Consider the following 23,417-nt stretch of genomic DNA (forward strand, 5'->3'; position numbering starts at 1 on the left):
GTGTTGGAATATTATAGCCTACACAATGTCATCATAATGTACTCTGTGGTGTGTTTTGTGTGCGTTCTCGTTTTATTATTTCTTCACTTTATAAATTAAATGCTGTAACAATGTTGTAATGTATGGAATTGTCATATCTGCTGCTGGCAAAGCCTAAACGAATTGTCTGATTCTTCTGCCACTCGAGACCAGCCAATGTTGCAAACAATTGCCACTAGGGGTCGCCTGAATATAATTTAGGGAGAGGTGTGGTAGAGAAACGGTTTTGTATAGTTTTGCAGCGCTCATGCAACATCGCCAACAGCGTACCCAAGACAGGCCATAGACAGTCCGCTATATAGGTCCGCTTGACTTGACAGTCTGTTCTCTGACGCCACTCATGTAGAGGCGGAACGCATCACACCCGATCTGTTCAGCTATGACCTTTGAAGCATGGTTTGATAGTCAAAGTGTAGACTATTGTGTTATTGCAGAGGACGGAATTAAATAAATCTCATTATCACTAACTCCATGCACTGCTCAACGGGTAAGTCGTATTCATTTGTTATAGGGCCCAGTTAAAATAAAACATTGTGTTCTGTTTAATATGCATATAAATACGTTCATAATAACGTTGTATATATTGCATTATTTTCTAAAGGTGGGAGAAGTCTGTAGGGTTAGCCTATACATTACGTCAGTGCTGTAAAGTAGCCTACTTAAGTAAAAACACTTTAAAGTATTACTTAAGCCGTTTATTGTAGTTATATGTACTTAATATTTTTTTACTTTTACTGCTCAGGCAGGACAGAATTATGATCCAGTTCACGCACCTATCAATATAACGCGTTGTCTTCCCTACTGCCTCGGATCTGGCGGACTCACTAAACACAAATACTGCGTTTGTCGATGTCTGAGTGTTGATGTGCCCATGACTGTCCGTAAAAAAACAATAACAAGAAAATCGTGCCTTCTGGTTTGCTTAATATAAGGATTTTGATGTATAGCATTTACTTTTACTCAAGTATGACACTACTGTACACTCAAGTAGTATTTTACATGGCGACTTATTTTTACTTGAGTCATTTTCTATTAAAACATCTTTACGTTTACTCAAGTATGATCATTTAGTACTTTCCCACCACAGCATTACGTTAATAATATTGTTATAACAATTGTTTATATCATGTTTATATATTTTTGTATCCCAGTGCAGTTTTTAATTAAGGATTATGCCAAATATAGCATCATATTGAAGTTGGATGAAATTGTAATTATATTTTGTGCAATTGCTTTTTTTGACTAGGACCTCATTCAACTCATGTGGATCAACTTTTAGCCTACATATTGCTACTAGGCTTATCTCAACCTTTTATTGAATTAATATCGTCAATGAATCACCTTATATGCTCAATAGACCCCCCCCCCCGCCCTTTCCCCTCCAAAACAATGTCCTATTATAATCAAATTGCCTAATCATGGTATTGCATGGTAGTGAATCCGTCAACAGAACAATTACAGAAATCCCATAGGTTGGTACATCAACAAGCCTTAACAGGCTCTGTACTCCTCAAATGCCTACATTGAATCAAGTCTGGTGATCTAATCACATAGAAAGTCTGGACTCCCCAGTCTTTGATTTGGACATTAGGGAGTCCACACACCTTGTTACTGACAACTAAACAAACAGCTGATGAAGATGTTAACGCTCTGCGCACACTGTTTGGCCCTTGAGGACCAGTGTACTCTAACATGTTCCATTCTTGTATAGGCCTACTGCCTGTGAAAGGCCAGGTTTTCCTTTACTCCGTGGCAATCAGGTTGACTTTTAAGTTGGTTGGCTGTGCCATGCACCCTTTGATATGGAATCAGTCAAACATGGCCCAGTAATAATCTATGCTGTGATATTCAGTGAAATCCAAGTCAGTTTGATACAGGAATGGCGTTTCTGTGTCATGTTTTTCAAAGAGATGCATGAGGGGCATGGATTCCAGGGTCTGTTATGGGACTGTTTCATCTTGAAATACTGGTTGCTATGTTGACATTCACTCCATATACTATGTTTTATTAACGATAAGATGTCAGAACTACTTTTTTAATGTGTATAGTGGAAAAAGAGAGGAGCCGTTTTAAACTTTGCCCAACGGGCAGACGGCATGTTTGAACCCAGACGGTTTACGTCGTAAAAGACCCAATGAACTGCCTATAAAAGACTGGTGGGTTAGCTCTGATCTGGTCGTGTGGCTTATATCAGTTTCTTTTTCATTGTCTAAGTGGAGGTTGCCTCTGTAGCTGATCTGAGGTCAGTTTGGCTATGTACCTCCACAAGAGAAGGGATAATCATTGTGGTTGTGTAAACGGATCCCAAATCAGCTCTTAGGGACACCCTCTGCCTGGAGGGCTGTTTCTCCTTGCTTTGTCACAACCTCCCACTGGCTCTCAAACAAGTGGATTTCCCGGCAACGCAGACACAGGAGCTTAACCACAAGTGTTTTTTATAGCAGCTGAACCACGCTGGGCTTGGCTGGCAGACCTCTAAGCCCATGCTCAGACAGACAGTGCTTTACAGTAGGCCTGAATCCTATAGGCTGCTGTACGTGTACATCCACCGTGCTCTATCATGGCTACTACTGGCTGTTATGGTGGTTCCTCTGTTTCTTTTGTCACGGACTCATCTTGCTTCGTTCACTGATTTTTGCTTCTGGTTTGATTGCACAAATGTGTTTTTTTGAGACCGGGGGCTGGTGCATTGCAGACATCAAAGCAGCACAGCTGGCCTTCTGTTTGCCAGGTGATTATAGTCCCAGTGGGTAGGGGTGCAGCACAGCTGGCCTTCTGTTTGCCAGGTGATTATAGTCCCAGTGGGTAGGAGTGCAGCACAGCTGGCCTTCTGTTTGCCAGGTGATTATAGTCCCAGTGGGTAGGAGTGCAGCACAGCTGGCCTTCTGTTTGCCAGGTGATTATAGTCCCAGTGGGTAGGAGTGCAGCACAGCTGGCCTTCTGTTTGCCAGGTGATTATAGTCCCAGTGGGTAGGAGTGCAGCACAGCTGGCCTTCTGTTTGCCAGGTTATTACAGTCTCAGTGAGTAAGAGTGCAGCACAGGGGTTAAGACCTATAATCTGACAGAACTGATGAATATGCTGCTGCTGTTGTTGTTGATCTGTTGAGTCAATCCCCATGGCGATAGCCCCTCAGACTAACAACACTGTTTGTGTCACTTAGCGTAACCAACCTGGTGCGGTGCAATGCTACTGAAAATAAGCTCCAATTGATTAGAGCTACCGTGCCATTATCCAGTTTAGTTTTCATCCACTAAGTCGAGTGTTATAATGCTACAGTACATCAAAGGTTAGAATGCAACGTTATACAGTGGCAAGAAAAAGTATGTGAACCCTTTGGAATTACCTGGATAAGATCTGATCTTCATCTAAGTCACAACAACAGACAAACACAGTGTGCTAAAACTAATAACACACAAATTATAGAATTTTTCTTGTCTATATTGAATACATAATTTAAATATTCACAGTGTAGGTTGGAAAAAGTATGTGAACCCCTAGGCTAATGACTTCTCCAAAAGCTAATTGGAGTCCGGAGTCAGTTAACCTGAAGTCCAATCAATGAGACAAGATTGGAGATGTTGGTTAGAGCTGCCCTGCCCTATAAAAACACTCACAAAATGTGAGTTTGCTATTCACAAGAAGCAATGCCTGATGTGAACCATGTCTCGAACAAGAGAGATCTCAGAAGACCTAATTGTTGACTTGCATAAAGATGGAAAGTGTTCCAAAAGTATCTCTAAAAGCCTTGATGTTCATCAGTCCACGGTAAGACAAATTGTCTATAAGTGGAGAAAGTTCAGCACTGTTGCTACTCTCCCTAGGAGGGGCCGTCCTGCAAAGATGACTGCAAGAGCACAGAACAGAATGCTCAATGAGGTTAAGAAGAATCCTAGAGTGTCAGCTAAAGACTTACAGAAATCTCTGGAACATGCTAACATCTCTGTTGACGAGTATGATACGTAAAACACTAAACAAGAATGGTGTTCATGGGAGGACACCACGGAAGAAGCCACTGCTGTCCCCAAAAAATATTGCTGCACATCTGAAGTTTGCAAAAGTGCACCTGGATCTTCCACAGTGCTTCTGACAAGATATTATGTGGGCAGATTAAACTAAAGCTGAGTTGTTTGGAAGGAACACACAACACTATGTGTGGAAAAAAAGGCACAGCACATCAACATCAAAACCTCATCCCAACTGTAAAGTATGGTGGAGGGAGCATCATGGTTTGGGGCTGCTTTGCTGCCTCAGGGCCTGGACAGCTTACTATCATCGACGGAAAAATGAATTCCCAAGTTTATCAAGACATTTTGCAGGAGAATGTAAGGCTATCTGTCCGCCAATTGAAGCTCAACAGAAGTTGGGTGATGCAACGGGACAACGACCCAAAACACAGAAGTAAATCAACAACAGAATGGCTTCAACAGAAGAAAATACGCCTTCTGGAGTGGCCCAGTCAGAGTCCTGACCTCAACCAGATTGAGATGCTGTGGCATGACCTCAAGAGAGCGGTTCACACCAGACATCCCAAGAATATTGCTGAACTGAAACAGTTTTGTAAAGAGGAATGGTCCAAAATTCCTCCTGACCGTTGTGCAGGTCTGATCCACAACTACAGAAAACGTTTGGTTGAAGTTATTCCTGCCAAAGGAGGGCCAACCAGTTATTAAATCCAAGGGTTTACATACTTTTCCCACCCTGCACTGTGAATGTTTACACGGTGTGTTCAATAAAGACATGAAAACGTATAATTGTGTGTGTGTGTGTTATTAGTTTAAGCAGAACGTGTTTGTCTATTGTTGTGACCCAGATGAAGATCAGATCACATTTAATGATCAGTACAGGTAATTCCAAAGGGTTCACAAACTTTTTTTTCTCGCCACTGTAGGTTATAATGCTCTGTTATAATTGGTTATAATGCTGAATAGAGGGTTACAATGTTGAGAGAGTTGTGTCCTCCTGTGGTTCCTGGATCCAGCTACAGGAGTCCGTCTGCCAGTAAGATGAGGTTGCTACAACACTGACCGACAACACGTCTCACACACTGGATCACAGGTAGGGGAAGTCAAAATCAGATTCAACTTTATATGCTGAAGTTGTGGATGTTCCATGGTGCTATTTTTAACAGTAGTCATGTTCTCTATCAGTAACCTGTATGCAACACACTCCTGCAGACCAAGATGCGTGGATCTGCCCTGTCTCGGTGGCTGATGCTGTGTCTGCAGCTATTGGTGATGGTGGTTTTCAGGACACAAGGTAGCCAACACTCCACATATTTCACTACGTTACAGTAGGTTTAGGTGCCATGTTGAATCCAAAGTAGTGGATATTTCCAATAGAAAATGCTACTCTTCCCTTGCAGTGAGAAAGCATGTTTGACTTGGTATGTGGTCGACCACCTTAAAATAGTGAATTGTATTGAGTTTCAGTGCTTCTCGTTAATTGACTTCCTGTCATGTGTCAGGTGAGGTCATTGCCCCCTCCAGCATGACCGCTGTGGCGGGCCTCCCCTTCACGCTGGGCTGTAACGTCACCATAGCAACTGGCGACACTGTCAAGCAGGTCCGCTGGCTGAACAAACACAAGCAGGTTCTCTTGGCGTACGAGCCGGGCGAGTCGGTTAGAACCACCTCCCGCCAAGACAACGTGGAGCTAACTTCATCGCACAACAACGTCAGCGCCATCACCATCAAGAGTGCGGGGCCTAACGACGAGGGCTGCTACCACTGCATCTTTGACATCTACCCCAGCGGAGCACAGGAGGGAAAGACCTGCCTCAGTATCGAAGGTGAGTTTGGCCTCAGTCTAAACAAGGTGGTTTGGTAAACCACGCTCATGTGATGAGTAGCCTTGACTGAGACCTGAAGACTTGCATTAGTGCCCAGAGGTAATGCATAGGCTTTAGCTCAGCATGCTAACACTGTCTTGGGGGAGCACGATTTGAACCCGGGTCAGTCACACTAGCAAGGACTTCCAGATATACTGTAGATTCCAGGACTATGGCATGCAATAGTTTCCTTAATTTCTCCTCCTCAAATACTCTCTCTCCAGCACCAGGTGGCCTTCCTCATAGGGTTGGCACATTCCCAATTGTTGAATTTTTCTAAATTGTAAAACAAAGCCTCCTGTGAATTTGTTTATTTTTACAAGGCTTGTAGTTCCCATGTTTCTCAGCACAGTTGATTTGTCTGCTGATTCTGTGAGGTCATGAAAAGTCAGCATGCTCACTTGGCCCTCCCGTCCCGGAATAAATCAGTTGTGGATAATCAGAAACAGGAAGTGGGTTGAGGTCAGCCATACTCAACAGACCAGGGCCCCGATCCTTTCTCTAACTATAACGACCACAACAAGAGGACACCTCTACCCCTCTGTCGTATTACTGCCCCAAAAGATACACTATATATACAGCAGTATGTGGACACCCCTTCAAATTGGTTGATTCGACGATTTCAGCCACACCCATTGCTGACAGGTGTATAAAATCGAGTACACAGCCATAAAATCTCCATAGACAAACATTGGCAGTAGAATGGCCTTACTGAAGAGCTCAGTGACTTTCAACGTGGCACCGTTATAGGATGCCACCTTTCCAACAAGCCAGTTGGTCAAATTTCTGCCTTGCTAGAGCTGCCCCAGTCAACTGTAAGTGCTGTTATTGTGTAGTGGAAATGTCTAGGAGCCACAACGGCTCAGCCACGAAGTGGTAGGCCACACAAGCTCACAGAACGGGAGTGCTGAACGCATAGCGCATAATAATCATCTTTCCTCGGTTGTAACACCCACTACCAAGTTCTAAACTGCCTCTGGAAGCATCATCAGCACAATAACTGTTTGTCGGGAGCTTCATGAAATGGGTTTCCATGACCGAGCAGCCGCACACAAGCCTAAGATCACCCTGCTCAATGCCAAGCGTCGGCTGGAGTGGTGTAAAGCTCGCGCCATGGGACTATGGAGCAGTGGAAACGCGTTCTCTGGATTTATGAATCATGCTTCACCATCTGGCAGTCCGACGGACAAATCTGGGCTTGGCGGATGCCAGGAGAACACTACCTGCCCGAATGCATAGTGCCAACTCAAAATTTGGGTCTGGGGCTGTTTTTCATGGTTCGGGCTAGGCCCCTTAGTTCCTGTGAAGGGAAATATTTTTGTATATATATATCAATATCTTAAAAAATATATATTTCCCTTTATTATTTTCCCCTAACCCTACTACCTCTTCCCTAATTGGAATAAACTAATGGACAACAACACTTAGGCCTCTTCTTCCAGCGTATACATACTACAGTATATACATTTTACAGACACAATGTATTTGACAGTAATAATATTTTGTTTGTTTTTAATCCCATCCTTCAACTTCCCCCAACCCCTCTCATATACATTGGCAAGAAAAAATATGTGAACACTTTGGAATCACCTGGAATTCTGAATAAATTGGTCATATAATATAAAATTTGATCTGATCTTCATGTAAGTCACAACAATAGATACAGTCTGCTTAAACTAATAACACACAAACAATTATACGTTTTCATGTCTTAATTGATCACACCGTGTAAACATTCACAGTGTAGGGTGGGGAAAGTATGTGAACCCTTGGATTTGATAACTGGTTGACCCTCCTTTGGCAGAAATAACCTCAACCAAACGTTTTCTGTAGTTGCAGATCAGACCTGCACAACGGTCAGGAGGAATTGTGGACCATTCCTCTTTACAAAACTGTTTCAGTTCAGCAATATTCTTGGGATGTCTGGTGTGAACCGCTCTTTTGAGGTCATGCCACAGCATCTCAACTGGGTTGAAGTCAGGACTGGGCCTGGGTTGAAGTCAGGACTGGGCCTGGGTTGAAGTCAGGACTGGGCCTGGGTTGAAGTCAGGACTGGGCCTGGGTTGAAGTCAGGACTGGGCCACTCCAGAAGGCGTATTTTCTTTTTTTTCTGTTGAAACAATTCTATTGATTTACTTGTGTTTTGGGTCGTTGTCCCGTTGCATCACCCAACTTCTGTTGAGCTTCAATTAGCGGACAGATAGCCTTACATTCTCCAGCAAAATGGCTTGATACATTTGGGAATTCATTTTCCCAGACAGCAAAGCAGCCCCAAACCATGATGCTCCCTTCACTATACATTACAGTTGGGATGAGGTTTTGATTTTGGTGTGCTGTGCCTTTTCTTTCTCCACACATAGTGTTGTGTGTTCCTTCCAAACAACTCAACTTTAGTTTAATCTTTCCACCGAATATTTAGTCAGTAGGCTGTGGAACATCCAGGTGCACTTTTGCAAATGTCAGACTTGCAGCAATGTTTTTTTTGGACAGCAGTGGCTTCTTCGGTGGTGTCCTCCCATGAACACCATTCTTGTTTAGTGTTTTACGTATCGAAGACTCGTCAACAGAGATGTTAGCATGTTCCAGACATTTCTGTCAGTCTTTAGCTGACACTCTAGGATTCTTCTTAACCTCATTGAGCATTCTGCTCTGTGCTCTTGCAGTCATCTTTGCAGGACGGCCACTCCTAGGGAGAGTAGCAACAAAGATACTTTAGAGATACTTTTGTAACCCTTTCCAGCTTTATTCAAGTCAACAATTCTTAATCTTAGGTCTTCTGAGATCTCCTTTGTTCGAGGCATGGTTCACATCTGGCAATGCTTCTTGTACATTTTTGTGAGTGTTTTTATAGGGCAGGGCAGCTCTAACCAACATCTCCAATCTTGTCTCATTGATTGGACTCCAGGTTAGCTGACTCCTGACTAGCCTAGGGGTTCACATACTTTTTCCCAATGTTTAAATTATGTATTCAACATAGACAAGAAAAATGCAATAATTTGTGTGTTATTAGTTTAAGCAGACTGTGTCTGTCTATTGTTGTCTTAGATGAAGATCAGATCAAGTTTTATGACCAATTTATTCAGAAATCCAGGTAATTCCAAACGGTTTACATGCTTTCTCTTGCCACTGTATCTCTGAAGACCATCCACTGAAGGGAAATCTTAACGCTACAACATACGACATTCTAGACAATTTTGTGCTTCCAACTTTGTGGCAAAAGTTTGGGGAAGGCCCTTTCCTGTTTCAGCATGACAATGCCCCCGTGCACAAAGCGAGGTCCATACAGAAATGGTTTATTGAGATCGGTATGGAAGAACTTGACTGGCCTGTACAGAGCCCTGACCTCAACCCCATTGAACACCTTTGGGATGAATTGGAACGCCTACTGCGAACCAGGCCTAATCGCCCAACATCAGTGCCCAACCTCACTAATGCTCTTGTGGCTGAATGGAAGCAAGTTCCCACAGCAATGTTCCAACATCTAGTAGAAAGTCTTCCCAGAAGAGTGGAGGCTGTTATAACAGCAGAGGGGGGACCAACTCCATATTAATGCCCATGATTTTTTAATGAGATGTTCGACGAGCAAGGGTCAACATACTTTTGGTCATGTAGTGTGCGTAAGGTTTTAAATGGAGCCAAATGATTTCTATATTTAAATGCCTTGCTGAAATGTAAGCCTCCAAACACTTTGTCTTATCTCTCTAACCCACCACTATGAATGTGCTCCTCCCATTCCAATGCTCACCTATTGATACCTTCCTCTGTCTCCCTGTGTCTGACCCAGTCAAAGTGGGCAACGAGGGTAATAAAACAGCCATCAGCGGGAAGCTGGCCACCATGTCCTGCTGGTACGGCCTCCCAGACAGGGTACGCCAGATCCTGTGGAGAAAGACTGCAGAGCAGGGCGACACGACCACGTTGGCCTCCTTTGCCAAGCGAGGCCAACCCAGCATTGAGGAACCTTATCGGGGACGTATGACCCTGAACCCCTCCCTGGGAGACACCCAGCTGTCCATCAGGCCGGTGAAGACGGAGGACGAGGGCTGCTACACCTGCGAGTTCCACACCTACCCAGAAGGCACCAGGAGCGCCACGGCCTGCCTCTTTGTATATGGTGTGTATGGATGGGGGTTATTAGGGGTCATTTGGAAGGTTGTATTGTTGAAATGAACTTATATCTCAGGGAGTATTATCCACTGAGGCTATTGCTGTAAGGAAAGTTTGAATTGATAATGGTTTATTGCTGGAATTTCCTGCTCCCAATCTTCACTGATAAAGATGTGGCTCAAAACCAGTAGCAGCCATCTACTGCCCAGCTATTCTAGTATACTTTATATTTAGTTTGTTGGAAAACGTAGCCATGTGCCCCAAGGTAGTCAGTTGTTGTGCTCATTGAAGGCCAAACAGATCCATTGAGACTGGATGAGAGGATGTGTGTGTGTCTATACACTCCAGGTCATTAAAGTGCCATGTGTAATCACACTGTAATCACACTGTAAAAATGTGATGGTTTCCCGGATGATGTTGTCATAATAGACATTCTAATAGTAGATAGGAAGGAAGTCGTATTATAAGATGATACACACACACAGACAGGGAGAAGTGTGTGTGTGTGTGTTTCCTAGATATAGCACAGGAAAGGGAAGAGCTTTATGTAGCCGGTGGGAGGAGCCAGAGTGGGTCACAATGCTACTGTTTAGACCTGCTGTGGAGATACTTTATTGTACAATTATTAAACCCAGGGCCCTTTAGGAGTGGAAGGCTACCCTTTAGTGCAGGGCTGCCCAACCCTGTTCCTGGAGAGAAACCTACAGGAGGGTAAATACTCCAACCCTGGAGGATGGTACCTCTCCAGGAACAGGGTTGGAGTATAAACCTACAGGAGGTTATCTCTCCAGGAACAGGGTTGGAGTATAAACCTACAGGAGGGTATCTCTCCAGGAACAGGGTTGGAGTATAAACCTACAGGAGGGTATCTCTCCAGGAACAGGGTTGGAGTATAAACCTACAGGAGGGTATCTCTCCAGGAACAGGGTTTGGCTGTTTTAGTGCATTCTGCCCACTGAAATATAAGAACCACAAATGTTATGCCCTTGGTGGCATACTGAGATAGATACGAGTATTTCACACTGGAGACTCAACATTGCCTATTGTAATTTCACAGTTATGGAATGGAAGTTATAGAATTTGACTTTGATAGAATGCCTCTTAGATGCTGTGTGGCTGGCTATGGACTGATTACAGAATGCCTCTTAGATGCTGTGTGGCTGGCTATGGACTGATTACAGAATGCCTCTTAGATGCTGTGTGGCTGGCTATGGACTGATTACAGAATGCCTCTTAGATGCTGTGTGGCTGCCTATGGACTGATTACAGAACTCCTCTTAGATGCGGTGTGGCTGGCTATGGACTGATTACAGAAGTCCTCTTAGATGCGGTGTGGCAGGCTATGGACTGATTACAGAACTCCTCTTAGATGCTGTGTGGCAGGCTATGGACTGATTACAGAATGTGAGTGTTGGGACTTGGGAGTGATAAAGTTGTTAGAGGGAGGGGTGACGATTCTGGAGACAGGAAAGAGGTGATTTAAATGGGCTGAGACCCAAGGGATGACTGGGTCACTGTTTTCCCTAGACACAGGCCCTCTCTGTCTGTCTGTGTGTGTGTGTGTGTGTGTGTGTGTGTGTGTGTGTGTGTGTGTGTGTGTGTGTGTGTGTGTGTGTGTGTGTGTGTGTGTGTGTGTGTGTGTGTGTGTGTGTGTGTGGTGCTCTGATCAGTATGTCTCTGTGTGAGTCCCTCTGCTCCAATCTCATCCGAACAGCTCTGCTTTTGTCCACTGTAAAAACAGCAGTAAACCCAGGCACCGATGCCCATCTGTCGTTCCGTCCTGTTTCCATGTTGTCCAGTCTGATATAGTGAGGTGTCAGATGGAGACTGGAGGGTTGGAGGCCATGTCCTGTTTCCATGTTGCCCAGTCTGATATAGTGAGGTCTCATTGTGTCAGATGGAGACTGGAGGGTTGGAGGCCATGCCCTGTTTCCATGTTGCCCAGTCTGATATAGTGAGGTCTCATTGTGTCAGATGGAGACTGGAGGGTTGGAGGCCATGTCCTGTTTCCATGTTGTCCAGTCTGATATAGTGAGGTCTCATTGTGTTAGATGGAGACTGGAGGGTTGGAGGCCATGTCCTGTTTCCATGTTGTCCAGTCTGATATAGTGAGGTCTCATTGTGTCAGATGGAGACTGGAGGGTTGGAGGCCATGCCCTGTTTCCATGTTGCCCAGTCTGATATAGTGAGGTCTCATTGTGTCAGATGGAGACTGGAGGGTTGGAGGCCATGCCCTGTTTCCATGTTGCCCAGTCTGATATAGTGAGGTCTCATTGTGTCAGATGGAGACTGGAGGGTTGGAGGCCACGCCCTGTTTCCATGTTGCCCAGTCTGATATAGTGAGGTCTCATTGTGTCAGATGGAGACTGGAGGGTTGGAGGCCATGTCCTGTTTCCATGTTGTCCAGTCTGATATAGTGAGGTCTCATTGTGTTAGATGGAGACTGGAGGGTTGGAGGCCATGTCCTGTTTCCATGTTGTCCAGTCTGATATAGTGAGGTCTCATTGTGTCAGATGGAGACTGGAGGGTTGGAGGCCATGCCCTGTTTCCATGTTGCCCAGTCTGATATAGTGAGGTCTCATTGTGTCAGATGGAGACTGGAGGGTTGGAGGCCATGCCCTGTTTCCATGTTGCCCAGTCTGATATAGTTAAGTCTCATTGTGTTAGATGGAGACTGGAGGGTTGGAGGCCATGCCCTGTTTCCATGTTGCCCAGTCTGATATAGTGAGGTCTCATTGTGTTAGATGGAGACTGGAGGGTTGGAGGCCATGTCCTGTTTCCATGTTGTCCAGTCTGATATAGTGAGGTCTCATTGTGTCAGATGGAGACTGGAGGGTTGGAGGCCATGCCCTGTTTCCATGTTGCCCAGTCTGATATAGTGAGGTCTCATTGTGTCAGATGGAGACTGGAGGGTTGGAGGCCATGCCCTGTTTCCATGTTGTCCAGTCTGATATAGTGAGGTCTCATTGTGTCAGATGGAGACTGGAGGGTTGGAGGCCATGCCCTGTTTCCATGTTGTCCAGTCTGATATAGTGAGGTCTCATTGTGTTAGATGGAGACTGGAGGGTTGGAGGCCATGTCCTGTTTCCATGTTGTCCAGTCTGATATAGTGAGGTCTCATTGTGTTAGATGGAGACTGGAGGGTTGGAGGCCATGCCCTGTTTCCATGTTGTCCAGTCTGATATAGTGAGGTCTCATTGTGTCAGATGGAGACTGGAGGGTTGGAGGCCATGCCCTGTTTCCATGTTGTCCAGTCTGATATAGTGAGGTCTCATTGTGTCAGATGGAGACTGGAGGGTTGGAGGCCATGTCCTGTTTCCATGTTGTCCAGTCTGATATAGTGAGGTCTCATTGTGTCAGATGGAGACTGGAGGGTTGGAGGCCATGCCCTGTTTCCATGTTGCCCAGTCTGATATAGTTAAGTCTCATTGTGTCAGATGGAGACTGGAGGGTTGGAGGCCATGTCCTGTTTCCATGTTGCCCAGTCTGATATAGTGAGGTCTCATTGTGTCAGATGGAGACTGGAGGGTTGGAGGCCATGCCCTGTTTCCATGTTGCCCAGTCTGATATAGTGAGGTCTCATTGTGTCAGATGGAGACTGGAGGGTTGGAGGCCATGCCCTGTTTCCATGTTGTCCAGTCTGATATAGTGAGGTCTCATTGTGTCAGATGGAGACTGGAGGGTTGGAGGCCATGCCCTGTTTCCATGTTGTCCAGTCTGATATAGTGAGGTCTCATTGTGTCAGATGGAGACTGGAGGGTTGGAGGCCATGCCCTGTTTCCATGTTGCCCAGTCTGATATAGTGAGGTCTCATTGTGTCAGATGGAGACTGGAGGGTTGGAGGCCATGTCCTGTTTCCATGTTGCCCAGTCTGATATAGTGAGGTCTCATTGTGTCAGATGGAGACTGGAGGGTTGGAGGCCATGCCCTGTTTCCATGTTGTCCAGTCTGATATAGTGAGGTCTCATTGTGTCAGATGGAGACTGGAGGGTTGGAGGCCATGCCCTGTTTCCATGTTGTCCAGTCTGATATAGTGAGGTCTCATTGTGTCAGATGGAGACTGGAGGGTTGGAGGCCATGCCCTGTTTCCATGTTGTCCAGTCTGATATAGTGAGGTCTCATTGTGTCAGATGGAGACTGGAGGGTTGGAGGCCATGCCCTGTTTCCATGTTGCCCAGTCTGATATAGTGAGGTCTCATTGTGTCAGATGGAGACTGGAGGGTTGGAGGCCATGTCCTGTTTCCATGTTGCCCAGTCTGATATAGTGAGGTCTCATTGTGTCAGATGGAGACTGGAGGGTTGGAGGCCATGCCCTGTTTCCATGTTGTCCAGTCTGATATAGTGAGGTCTCATTGTGTCAGATGGAGACTGGAGGGTTGGAGGCCATGTCCTGTTTCCATGTTGCCCAGTCTGATATAGTGAGGTCTCATTGTGTCAGATGGAGACTGGAGGGTTGGAGGCCATGCCCTGTTTCCATGTTGTCCAGTCTGATATAGTGAGGTCTCATTGTGTCAGATGGAGACTGGAGGGTTGGAGGCCATGTCCTGTTTCCATGTTGCCCAGTCTGATATAGTGAGGTCTCATTGTGTCAGATGGAGACTGGAGGGTTGGAGGCCATGCCCTGTTTCCATGTTGCCCAGTCTGATATAGTTAAGTCTCATTGTGTCAGATGGAGACTGGAGGGTTGGAGGCCATGCCCTGTTTCCATGTTGCCCAGTCTGATATAGTTAAGTCTCATTGTGTCAGATGGAGACTGGAGGGTTGGAGGCCATGTCCTGTTTCCATGTTGCCCAGTCTGATATAGTTAAGTCTCATTGTGTCAGATGGAGACTGGAGGGTTGGAGGCCATGTCCTGTTTCCATGTTGTCCAGTCTGATATAGTGAGGTCTCATTGTGTCAGATGGAGACTGGAGGGTTGGAGGCCATGTCCTGTTTCCATGTTGTCCAGTCTGATATAGTGAGGTCTCATTGTGTCAGATGGAGACTGGAGGGTTGGAGGCCATGCCCTGTTTCTGAGTCTGTTATGCCATGATGAAGACAGAGGAACTAACACAATGCCAACACCAGACAGCACAATAAAACAACAAATATCAGACAAGATAACATCAGTCTGACTGCACCAGACAAGATAACACCAGTCAGACTGCACCAGACAAGATAACACCAGTCAGACTGCACCAGTCAGACTGCACCAGACAAGACAACACCAGACAAGACAACACCAGACAAGACAACACCAGACAAGACAACACCAGACAGACAACACCAGACAGCACAATAAAACAACAAATATCAGACAAGATAACACCAGACAAGATAACATCAGTCAGACCACACCAGACGAGATAACACCAGTTAGACCACACCAGACGAGATTGCACCAGACAAGATAACACCAGTTAGACCACACCAGACGAGATTACACCAGACAAGATAACACCAGCCAGACCACACCACTGGAGAACCACTGTTGGGGGTCCTGGAGGACTGGAGTTGTGAACCACTGCCTTACACTGTATATACTGTCATTCACCATAAACATGATCTCTCATCCATTGTGTGTGATGTCTCCCTCAGTGCTGCCCAACCCAGAGATCACCCACGTGACCTCCAGCGGGGTCATCGAGGCCAACTGCACGGCCGCAGCCCGTCCTGCAGCCCAGATGGTATGGAATGTGGAGGGGGACAACCGGACGCTAGGGCCGTCCGTGTCCTCGTCTTACGACCAGGGGGACGGCACCACCCTGGTCACCAGCACCCTCCTCCTCCAGGAGGGCCTGCCCCACGACCTGTCCGTCAAATGCATGGTGCACCACCGAGGCCTGGACTCGCCCATGTCAGTCAACCTCAATGGTGAGCAGCTCAGAGAATCACATTGGCTTAATAAAGATGTATATATTAGCAGTAAATCATTAATATATGTCTTATAGATCTAATAATGGTATATTAATGATCCTTTTTTAATAAAATGTCACCCAGATTTTTTCTGCTTATGAAGACAAGTCTGCTTAACAGCCCTCGCAATCTGACAGTGCTGGGTTCAAATAGTCTTTTTCTTCTTCTTTCAAATGCCGTACATGGAGTGCGGTGGGCAGGGTTTGCACTTTTAGGACTATTGTTTTGGGTCCATTCCGCCAGGCGAGGTCAATCAAGCCCAGGACTTGGGACCGCTATTTGAACCCAGGTCTGCATTGTGGTTCAACATGTGTAGAGTTGTGTGTTGAAATCCTGTATTGTAACACTGTCCTGATCTAGTTTTGTGATTGTATCCATTTGGGGGAGTGATTCCTAGGAAAGCTTCAGTTGCTATTCTAGTTATGTACAATTATGGCTCGTTTGATAGACCATTAAGTGCTACAGTTTCCAGGAAGTGGAAAACCAAAATAAGCATCACGCCTTTTCCACAGTATGTCTATCTCTCTTGTTGTGAAGCTCATATCATGAGTTATGGTCAAAATGAGGCATAGTTTAATGTCCTTGAAGTCAATATTGTGGTCCTGTCTGGCTCAGTTGGTCATGACGCTAGCAACGCCAGGGTCCTGGCTTCCATTCCCGGGGGGTCAGATTTGTTTACCAAAATGTATGCGCTCACTGTACTGTAAGTCATTTTGGATAAATGCGTCTGCTCAATGGTATATGCTATCAAATCAAATTGTATTTGTCACATGCGCCGAATACAACAGGTGTAGACCTTACAGTGAAATGCTTACTTACAAGCCCTTAACCAACAATGCAGTTTTAAGAAAAATACATAAAGAGATTTTAAAGAAATAAAGAGATAAGAATAACAAATATTTATAGAGCATAAGTAAATAACAATAGCGGGGTTATATACAGGGGGTACCGGTACAGAGTCAATGTGCGGGGGCACCGGTGTCGAGGTAATTGAGGTAATATGTACATGTAGGTAGAGTTATTAAAGTGACTATGCATAGATAACAGAGTAGCAGCAGCGTAGAAGGGGGGGGGTTTGACAATGTAAATAGTCTGGATAGCCATTTGATAAGCTGTTCAGGAGTCTTATGGCTTGGGGTAGAAGCTGTTTAGAAGCCTCTTGGACCTAGACTTGGCGCTCCGGTACCGCTTGCCATGCGGTAGCAGAGAGAACAGTCTATGACTAGGGTGGCTGGAGTCTTTGACGATTTTTAGGACCTTCCTCTGATACCAGCTGGTATAGAGGTCCTGGATGGCAGGAAGCTTGCCCCAGTGATGTACTGGGCCGTACACACTACCCTCTGTAGTGTCTTGCGTTCGGAGGCCGAGCAGTTGCCATACCAGACAGTGACGCAACCCGTCAGGATGATCTCGATGGTGCAGCTGTAAAATCTTTTGAGGATCTAAGGACCCATGCCAAATCTTTTCAGTTTCCTGAGGGGGAATAGGTTTTGTTGTGCCCTCTTCACGACTGTCTTGGGTCATGTTAGTTTGTTGGTGATGTGGATGCCAAGGAACTTGAAGCTCTCAACCTGCTCCACCACAGCCCCGTCGATGAGAATGGGGGCGTGCTCGGTCCTCCTTTTCCTGTCGTCCACAATCATCTCCTTTGTCTTGATCACATTGAGGGAGAGGTTGTTGTCCTTGCACAACACGGTCAGGTCTCTGACCTGCACCCTATAGGCTGTCTCATCGTTGTCGGTGATCAGGCCTACCACTGTTGTCATCAGCAAACTTAATGATGGTGTTGGAGTCATGCCTGGCCATGCAGTCATGAGTGAACAGGGAGTACAGGAGGGGACTGAGCACGCACCCCTGAGGGGCCCCCGTGTTGAGGATCAGCGTGGCGGATGTGTTGTTACCTGCCCTTACCACCTGCGGATGGCCCGTCAGGAAGTCCAGGATCCAGTTGCAGAGGGAGGTTTTTAGTCCCAGAGTCCTTAGCTTACTGATGAGCTTTGAGGGCACTATGGTGTTGAACGCTGAGCTGTAGTCAATGAATAGCATTCTCACATAGGTGTTCCTTTTGTCCAGGTATGAAAGGGCAGTGTGGAGTGTAATAGAGATTGCATCATCTGTGGATCTGTTGGTGCGGTATGCAAATTGGAGTGGGTCTAGGGGTTCTGGGATAATGGGATAATGGTGTTGATGTGAGCCATGACCAGCCTTTCAAAGCATTTCATGGCTACAGTCGTGAGTGCTACGGGTCGGTAGTCATTTAGGCAGGTTACCTGAGTGTTCTTGGGCAATGGGACTATGGTGGTCTGCTTGAAACATGTTGGTATTACAGACTCGGACAGGGAGAGGTTGAAAATGTCAGTGAAGACACCTGCCAGTTGGTCAGCACATGCTCGCAGTATACGTCCTGGTAGTCCGTCTGGGCCTGTGGCCTTGTGAATGTTGACCTGTTTAAAGGTCTTACTCACATCGGCTGCGGAGAGCGTGATCACACAGTCGTCCGGAACAGCTGATGCTCTCATGCATATTTCAGTGTTACTTGCCTCGAAGCGAGCATAGAAGTTATTTAGCTCGTCTGGTAGGCTTGTGTCACTGGGAAACTCTGTGCTTCCCTTTGTAGTCTGTAATAGTTTGCAAGCCCTGCCACATCTGACGAGCGTCGGAGCCGGTGTAGTATGATTCGATCTATGTCATGTATTGATGCTTTGCCTGTTTGATGGTTCGTCGGAGGGCATAGCGGGATTTCTTATAAGCTTCTGGGTTAGAGTCCCGCTCCTTGAAAGCGGCAGCTCTACCCTTTAGCCCAGTGCGAATGTTGCCTGTAATCCATGGCTTCTGGTTGGGCTATGTACGTACAGTCACTGTGGGGACAACGTCCTCGATGCACTTATTGATAAAGCCAGTGACTGATGTGGTGTACTCCTCAATGCCATTGGAAGAATCGCAGAACATATTTCAGTCTGTGCTAGCAAAACAGTCCTGTAGTTTAGCATCTGCTTCATCTGACCACTTTTTTTTATAGACCACTGGTGTCACTGGTGCTTTCTGCTTTAATTTTTTATTGTAAGCAGGAATCAGGAGGATAGAAATATGGTCAGATTTGCCAAATTGAGGTCAAGGGAGAGCTTTGTACGCATCTCTGTGTGTGGAGTAAAGGTGGTCTAGAATCTCTAGGTAGATAGTGTGGGCTACAGCTTATCATGAGATACCTCAGGTGAGCAAAACCTCGGGACTTCCTTAGATATTGTGCACCAGCTGTTGTTTGCAAATAAGCATAGGCCCCCGCCAAGTGTCTTACCAGAGGCTGCTGTTCTATCCTGCCGATAGTGTATAACCCGCCAGCTGTATGTTCTTAATGTCGTCGTTCAGCCATGACTCTGTGAAAGATAAGATATTACCGTTTTTAATGTCCCGTTGGTAGGATATACGTGCTTTCAGTTCGTCCCACTTATTTTCCAGCGATTGAACGTTAGGTAGCAGGACAGAAGGCAGATTAGCCACTCGTTGCCTGATCCTCACAAGACACCCTGATCCTTTTCCGCAAAATCTCAGTTTCCTTCTCCAGCCAATGACGGGGATCTGGGCATGTTCGTGTGTCTGTAGTATATCCCTCCCGTCCGACTCAAGAAAAACTCTTTGTTTAATCTGAGGTGAGTAATCGCAGTTCTGATGTCCAGAAGCTCTTTTAGGTCATAAGAGACGGTAGCAGCAACATTATGTACTAAACAAGTTACGAACAACGCGAAAAAACAAACAAAATCGCATGGTTGGTTGAGCCGATAAGACGGCAGCCATCCCCTCCGGCGCCATCCACATCTCATGGGTTGTCATATGTCTGTTGGTAAACATGCTGTGTGTGTGTGTTGCAGTTGGTCCGGCCCTCACTACTATCATCTCAGTATCCTGTGTGGCAGCCCTGCTCCTGTGCTGTCTGTGTGTGTGCCTCTGCAAGTGCTTCCTGTGCCGAGACGGTGAGTAGCCAATCAGCTTCTGATCCTCCTTGAGTTTATTTCCTGGTCGAAGAGGTGACACTCCATGGGCTTATTTAGTGGGGCGCAACATTCTCATGTAACCTGAACATATAGAGGGGACACGATTCTCTCATTCAGAATAGAGGACCCAGTCCATTCAATATACATTGTAATTATATCTGCAATGTTTCAAATGTTGTGTCCTACTCAATACACTCCCTAGGTGTTTTGTAAACAGTCACAAAAAGGACTTTACTGCTATTTTTGTGTAGTCTCCAACACCATGGATGTGTTGTTGCCATGGTGAGGCTAATGATAGCAGTGTCCTTCAGAATCCTGGGAACAAGCCTCTTCAGAGGCTGCTGACACAGCAGACACAGTGTGACCGGGTTATGTTTGCCAAGTTATGAGTGCTTCTCATAACCCTGGTCATCTGTCTCCTACTGTGGTTGTTTCATGTGTTCTTGATGAAGAGGAGACTTTTTGTTGGCATCGGAATGTGACGTCCCTGAGATCTACGATCTCTAAAAGCCAACTGTCAATCTCAGGGTGAAAAGTGAACATCTTGCTCTGTGAGTTTGCACGGTTGGACCATGTCATATAAACACAATGTAGAAGGCAGCTCAAATGTTTAATTGATTGCGACTCCATCTTGATTGCAACTTCCACTGGTTAGCATGGGAGGGGCGGTTTTGGGTCAATCACTTTAACTGTATGGGGAACAAACTGAACCTTAATTTAACAAATTTCCCCTCTGGGATGAATAAAGTATTTATAATATGGGGTCAAGGCCTCGTCATTATATCTCTGTGGACTCTCAGGATCTCCACTAGGGCTTAGTAGAGAGTAGTAATAACAGTTGATTTAAACTAATTGTTTTATCTCTTTGGTAATAAGTATCTCAAACTTCTACGACTATCAGTGTTGTTAAAGAACACTCAGTAACAGCTGGCACAAAGCTTGATACAAAAACACAACAGTATGACCTTCAAAATGTACACTGATGGAAAGTTACCATCCCCCTAAATCACAAAACCAACGTCACAAAGGTAAGGAAACATGACTCAAAAGGATAACTCTTTGAGAGTGATGACATCTTTTAACATGGAGGTGGGAGGTCCACAGGAAAGTGAAAGGGGATACGCCAGTCCTCTGTCATCTTCGCTCCCTTGACCCTTGACCTCTAACACCTTTTCCCATGACCTCTTCAGGGTGGGGTGAAATGGCAATAATAATAGGACTTCCCAGTTCCCAGGTAGATGCAGGAAACAGAACAGATCACTCTACCGACAACAGTTGCCGTCAAAGTTAGCTTTTTGGTCGGCCAAAGGAGAGAGATTTCAGGAAAGGTCAATTTTTTTGTTGTTCTATTTCCGACTGTGAAATCCTGTGGGGACAGTTTCTGGCAGCACTAGTTTCCATTGGTAGTTACCTGGCATTAAAAAGGAAATTGTATGAGTACTTTCAGGTAGTTCCTTCAAGGAATTCAACACAACAGTATTACTCAGTTTCCTACTGAGAAATCCTCCTGCCGTTTCAACATGTTTACGTCTCAACATGTTGAAACTGAAGAGGCTCATTACGCTCACTAATGATAAGATTTAGCCAATGAGAGGGAAGTGGTTCTGGGGTTACTGTGGTCTATGATAAGCAGTGGTTCTGGGGTTACTGTGGTCTATGATAAGCAGTGGTTCTGGGGTTACTGTGGTCTATGATAAGCAGTGGTGGGAGGGGTGAGTGGTATGTTCTGAAAGAGGTGTAGTCTGCAAAACACTGCTGCTAAATCTGGCACTGAGGTGTCAAGATAAGCCAGGTAGGGTTGTGGAGGAATTATAATGACTGTCCATGAGTGTTGGCTCTGTTGGCTCATGGCTATATCTTAGAAGTGGTCTAGCATTTAGCAATAGGGACAATTTGATTTCTCAATTCTTACAGATAGGCCAAGACATTTTAGAAGTTGATCGGATTCGTGGGATCTCTTTTGCACTCTTATAAAGTTTAAGGGACATTGAACGAACCGTCCATGGTTTGCGTACTGTGTAGGTTTAGTAATTATTTTAGTTTCCATAGCCGATGAAAGTGTCCGACTTGACTCATAAGTTCTGACCCACTGGTCGGTCAGAGCTCTCATCACGATGTTGCTCTTCCTCATTGCTGTGTTCTTATGTGTTAAGAAAGGCTGGAACTGATGAGGAAGACCTCTGCCATGTGGGTAGATGTGTTGAGGAGACAGATTCGCTGGTACTCATCTACTCCAAACTACTCAACACTCTTTCCTGTTGAGTTACTTTTCTCAGACTGCTCCAGACTGCCAGCAAAGGCTCCAAAATCAACATCCTGGAGGGCAGACATAGACATGTCCTTGTTGGTTCACCCCCTGAATCATGATGTGGATTCAAGACCACAGATGCGTCCCAAATGGCACCCTATTCCCTATGGGTCCTGTTCTAAAGTAGTGCCCTATGGGTCCTGGTCTAAAGTAGTGCCCTATGGGTCCTGGTCTAAAGTAGTGCCCTATGGGTCCTGTTCTAAAGTAGTGCCCTATGGGTCCTGGTCTAAAGTAGTACCCTATGGGTCCTGTTCTAAAGTAGTGCCCTATGGGTCCTGTTCTAAAGTAGTGCCCTATGGGTCCTGGTCTAAAGTAGTGCCCTATGGGTCCTGGTCTAAAGTAGTGCCCTATGGGTCCTGGTCTAAAGTAGTGCCCTATGGGTCCTGGTCTAAAGTAGTGCCCTATGTCCTATGCGTCCTGGTCTAACGTAGTGCCCTATGTCCTATGCGTCCTGGTCTAAAGTAGTGCCCTATGCATCCTGGTCTAAAGTAGTGCCCTATGGGTCCTGGTCTAAAGTAGTGCACTATGGGTCCTGGTCTAAAGTAGTGCCCTATGCATCCTGGTCTAAAGTAGTGCCCTATGCATCCTGGTCTAAAGTAGTGCCCTATGCGTCCTGGTCTAAAGTAGTGCCCTATGGGTCCTGGTCTAAAGTAGTGCCCTATGTCCTATGGGTCCTGGTCTAAAGTAGTACCCTATGCGTCCTGGTCTAAAGTAGTGCCCTATGGGCCCTGGTCTATAGTAGTGCACTATGCCCTATGGGTCCTGGTCTAAAGTAGTGCACTACCTGCAATTACCTGTGGAGGTAATAATTTACTTTGCATAGCTGTTTCTCATAAAGTCATTATGAGAAATATTCCGATTGGTAAATAGAATATGTGTGAGTAAATGTAACTTGCTATGATTTAATGTGTGTACAGAACTTAGAGGTGACACACTGTCACCCCTGCCAAAAAACACCACAGAGGTAATTTATTTTTACTAATTTAGTTTGTTTTAAGTGTTGTCTATGGTTCGTGCTCCTCTCCTCTCCCCACAGAACAACAAGTGATTGTGCTGGCTGTCCAGTGCTAGTTTCTCAGTAGAAAGGACTTTCTCTAATCCGCTACTTGGAGCCAGATTCACACAAGGGGCCAGGAGGAGGGAAGAGGGGGCAGAAAGAACCCAAAATCTGACAAACTGCCCAGTGGATAACAACGCCTCTCTTTTTGTCAGACTGTTCCTGCCGCATGCTAGCCCGGCCCTCACTCATG

General features: G+C 45.7%; 1 protein-coding gene across 4 annotated transcripts in view; it reads left to right on the forward strand.

Moving 5' to 3' along the window:
• Positions 1–333: 333 nt before the first annotated feature.
• LOC120051533 (OX-2 membrane glycoprotein-like) overlaps positions 334–23,417 on the forward strand; it is a 28,335-nt gene continuing 5,251 nt past the window's right edge. The window contains exons 1-7 of one of the 4 annotated variants that reach the window (XM_038998465.1): positions 334–526; positions 4,930–5,096; positions 5,189–5,297; positions 5,506–5,829; positions 9,653–9,982; positions 15,553–15,828; positions 19,737–19,838. In XM_038998465.1, the coding sequence (XP_038854393.1) occupies positions 5,222–5,297; positions 5,506–5,829; positions 9,653–9,982; positions 15,553–15,828; positions 19,737–19,838 (1,108 nt within the window). In that variant the 5' untranslated portion in view covers positions 334–526; positions 4,930–5,096; positions 5,189–5,221. The remainder of the gene's footprint in view (positions 527–4,929; positions 5,097–5,188; positions 5,298–5,505; positions 5,830–9,652; positions 9,983–15,552; positions 15,829–19,736; positions 19,839–23,417) is intronic. The other 3 variants (XM_038998466.1, XM_038998463.1, XM_038998464.1) reach the window with 3 other exon arrangements.

Source organism: Salvelinus namaycush, chromosome 7 (genome assembly GCF_016432855.1).
Source record: "Salvelinus namaycush isolate Seneca chromosome 7, SaNama_1.0, whole genome shotgun sequence".
Classification (NCBI taxonomy): Eukaryota; Metazoa; Chordata; class Actinopteri; order Salmoniformes; family Salmonidae; genus Salvelinus; species Salvelinus namaycush.